The sequence below is a fragment of the Moschus berezovskii genome, chromosome 15 (assembly GCF_049115385.1).
Source record: "Moschus berezovskii isolate FMDL1 chromosome 15, NW_MosBer_1.0, whole genome shotgun sequence".
Lineage (NCBI taxonomy): Eukaryota > Metazoa > Chordata > Mammalia > Artiodactyla > Moschidae > Moschus > Moschus berezovskii.
Genome location: NC_142474.1, coordinates 14,176,441 through 14,180,196, shown reverse-complemented (window position 1 = coordinate 14,180,196; position 3,756 = coordinate 14,176,441). Strand labels below are relative to the sequence as shown.

Here is a 3,756-nt window from a genome sequence, read left to right as displayed (position 1 = left end):
CACACACTCACACACTCAACAGAAAGATCTGCCCAGACTTGGGCTGTTTCTCCACCGGCCAAGGGAGGGGTGAGAGTGCCCCTCAGATTGGTTCAACTCTTGAAGAGGCAAGAGAAGAAAAGTCAGGCGAAAGCAGAATCCTCTAAATAAACACCATTTCCATGGTTTTAATAAGCAAAATAGGAAACCATTTTAATAACCAAAAAACAGAAACCAGTCTGAATAAAACTACAATAGACTAGGTTTTAATATTTTCATATCATAAGCAGGGTTTGAAATTGATCCCTTATTGTACATGAAATAAAAACAATTTCTGTTGTGGCAAATTTGATTTCAACACAGTTGAATCTGTAAAAACCGAAGCTCGTTTCCAATGCAGGACAAATATCCACAATATTTAAAACTGCAAGCACCATGCGGTTCATACAATCTTGTTATTACTGTTAATTTATCAGCTAATACAAACTCAAAAATGCATCCGGCCAGCAGCGCCAGCAATTTCAAATGAGAACTAAAAAATACGCTTTCATTTTGGTATTTTTGTCAGTGCAACTTAAATCCTCTTACTGACCTGCAGGGGAGAAAAAAAGTAATAATAAAGAAAAACACCCAGATCTTCCCTATAACTACTATACAACTGAAGGGGTGGGGGAGGGGGTAACACCACCAATAACTCGCCCGCCATCTCAAAAGCAGGGAAAGAAAACACACATAACATATAGATCTGAAGAACGCACTTGAAAGTTGCAAAATGTCTTGCCAATGTTGGGGTTTCTGGTACTTTCTGAGTGTGGCGGTTCGTTCAACATCAGTTGGGCGGTCGGGGCTGGTGAAGCTGATAGCCCTAGGAGCTCTTTGGCCCCAGCAATGAGTGACGGCCTGGAAGGTTTCGTGAGGACCCTGGGAGTGATTCTGGTTGCAATAAAAAGCAAACAAGACCTGTTTTCCTTTCTTGTTAGGGATGTCAATTGAGCCCTAAGACCAGCTGACAGGAGGACACTCCTGAGCCTCCCGGGTGCGAAACTCTGCACACACCGGTACTCAGCAATTGCCCTGCCTTGATACTCAGGAGCTGGGACCCCAGTCCTCTTTCCCCCTTCAAAAACAAAATTGAAAACTAAAAGTAACGGGGAGGAAAAGAGGACCAAAGGGGTGGGGGAGGGGGAGAAAACATGCAACTTCCAAGGGTGCCCCAAGACAAAGTTGTTTTCTGATGCAAATACCCAGAACTTTATTTTTTTTACTTACAAAAGAAAAAAAATGCCATAATAATAAACCCAAACAAAGACACTCCACTTGCTGCCACGTTCTCTAAGCGGTTTGGCGGGGCGGGTATTTACAAGCCGACAGCCGATAGACTGCAACCGGACAAGCGGCCGCCCGCCGGAGTTTCCGAACTGCGATCCTTCTCACCCAAAGAAAACAAGGGGGTTATGATCCATGATCAACAACATGCTAAAGTTAAACAAGAAAAATGGTACAAAATAGAAATTATTACCATACATGTCCAGCATGCAGGATTAATATTTTTAATGCAGATTTTCGTATTTTTTTCTATATAATCGAGCAGGCAATAAAATTGATGAGATTTGCGCGCAGAACGTCCTAACTGAGGCCCGCGTCTCGGGGCTGAAAGCCAGTGTTCTCCGGACCCTGGACAGACAGGTCCGCCTCTGTCCTTCCTTCGCTCAGCCTCGCCTCGCGCCTGCCGGAACGAGCCGCCAGGGTCCCTTCTCCTTTCCTCTCCTCGCTGCTCTGTTGCTGGGCTGGATTACGCTCCGGACTGCGAAGCAGCTGCCCCGGCTTAACGCGCAAAAGTTCAGGAAGCCAGGAGTCTCCAGACGGCCTTGGCGACTCCTCGCGACTATGCCTTGCCGCCCTCCATCCTGGAGAAAAGTTGCTCTGGGACTTCCCACCCCCTCGCCTCTCTCTGGCTCTGCTCGAGTCTAGGAGGCGGCGCTGGCGCGCGCCGCGCTCGCCTTGGCCAAGGTCCCCTGCCTGCCCGCGCGCCCTCCCGTCGCCCGCGTCCCGCGCGCCCTTCCTCCCTCCAGTCGAACAGGTCAAGGCTGGGGCCGTGGAAGGGACAGGGTCCGGGGGAGTCCGGGGCTGGGGATACGGGACGGGGGAGTCCGGGCCGGGGCAAGGGCGGGGGCCGGGAGCGGCCACGACTCACAGAAAGAACTCGGGAGAGGAGGGGCTGTCGCTGGTGGAGCCCGCCTCCCTGAAGCCGGAGTTGGCGAGTTTCTCGCACTTGACCTTGTAGGCGTCTCTTTCGCGGGCCAGCCGGGACACCTCCTGCTTAAGCTGCTCCACCTGCTGAATGAGCTGCGTCTTCTCATTCTCCAGGTGGTGTTTCTGCTGGACGCGTTTATACCTGCACGACTGGGCGTAGCCCCGGTTCTTCAGGGTCCGCCGCTTCTGCTTCAGGCGGATCACCTCGTCCTTGGTGAAGCCCCGCAGGTGGCGGTTCAGCTCGCGCACGGACATGGACACGAGCTGGTCGTCGGAGAAGCGGTCCTCCACGCTGCCGCTACCACCAGCCGCCGTCGCCGCGGCCGCCGCGTGCGGGCCAGGCCCGGGGTGGCTGGTGGGCAGCTGCTGCGCGGGACTGGCCGCGCTGGACGGCGGCGGCGACGCTTGGTGGTGATGGTGATGGTGCGGGTGCGCGTGCGGGCCCAGCTCTTCGTGAGCCACTCCGGGGCCGGGGTACGCGTGGTGCGGATGTGGGTGGTGGTGGTGATGGTGGTGATGCGCGCCGCGGAAGCCGTCGAAGCTCTGCAACGGCTGGGGCACTGGGTGCGAGCCTATGAGCGCCTCCACCGCGTCCTCGGGCGTCAGGTTGAGCGCCTCGGGGTTCATCTGCTGGTAGTTGCTCGCCATCCAGTACAGGTCCTCAAGGTGAGTCTTCTGTTCGGTGGGGCTGAAGCTGGGCGACGAGGGCACCGAGCTGCACGGCGTGCTGAGCGGTGTGGACGACACCGAGCCGGCTGGCTGCAGGCGCGTGCAGGGCCGACCCGGGCGCTCCGCGCGCCCCAGCGGCTCCTTCTTTACGTCGAACTTGAGGAGGTCGAAGTCGTTGACGTACTCCATGGCCAGCGGGCTGGTGGGCAGCTCGGGCCCCATGCTCAGCTCCGCGGCCATCGCTGACGCGAGGCGCAGCCGCCGCCGCCGCCCGGGAAACTTTGCGGCCGGCCGGGACGCGCCGAGCCGGGAGCGGGGGCGAAGAGCGGCGAGCCCGGGAGGCGAGGAGCCGAGGGCGCAGCGGGCCGGGGCCGCCGGCCAAGCCTTTGTCTGGGGACGCGGCGGCGCGCCGGAGAGTCCCGAGCCTGCCTGCGCCGCCCCAGAGCCCGGGGCTGTGGCCGCGCCGGGGCCGGGCCGGGCCGGGAGTGGTTGGAGAAGCGAGCGGGGCGCGCGGCCAGGCGGAGGGGAGGCGCCGGGCAAGCGCCCGCCGCTCGCTCTCTAGCTTTCTTGCTCTTGGGCTCTCTGGATCGCAGCCGCTCGCAGCCCGGCGGTGCAGCTGTGCGGGATCCGGCGCCGCTGCTGCCTTTTATCGCCTCCCTGATGTCACCGGGGCGCGGGGGCCCGGGCAGCCCGGCGCGCTGGCCAATGGCTGCACGGGCCCCGCGGCCGGGCGGCGCAGGGCGGGGCGCGCCTGACAGCTCCTCCGCCCCCCGAGTCAGCTGACTGGCGGCGCGAGCAGCCGGAGAGCCGCCGAGGCCTGGCGGAGGGCTGAAGCCGAGAGGGACCGCCGGCCCG

General features: G+C 59.2%; 1 protein-coding gene across 1 annotated transcript; it reads right to left on the bottom strand.

The window, feature by feature from the left end:
- Positions 1 to 223: 223 nt before the first annotated feature.
- Positions 224 to 3,529, bottom strand: MAFB (MAF bZIP transcription factor B). The gene has a single exon (XM_055437362.2). It carries the CDS (start codon positions 3,139 to 3,141, stop codon positions 2,170 to 2,172), a length of 972 nt encoding a protein of 323 aa, XP_055293337.1. The 5' UTR covers positions 3,142 to 3,529; the 3' UTR covers positions 224 to 2,169.
- Between the last annotated feature and the right edge of the window lie 227 nt (positions 3,530 to 3,756).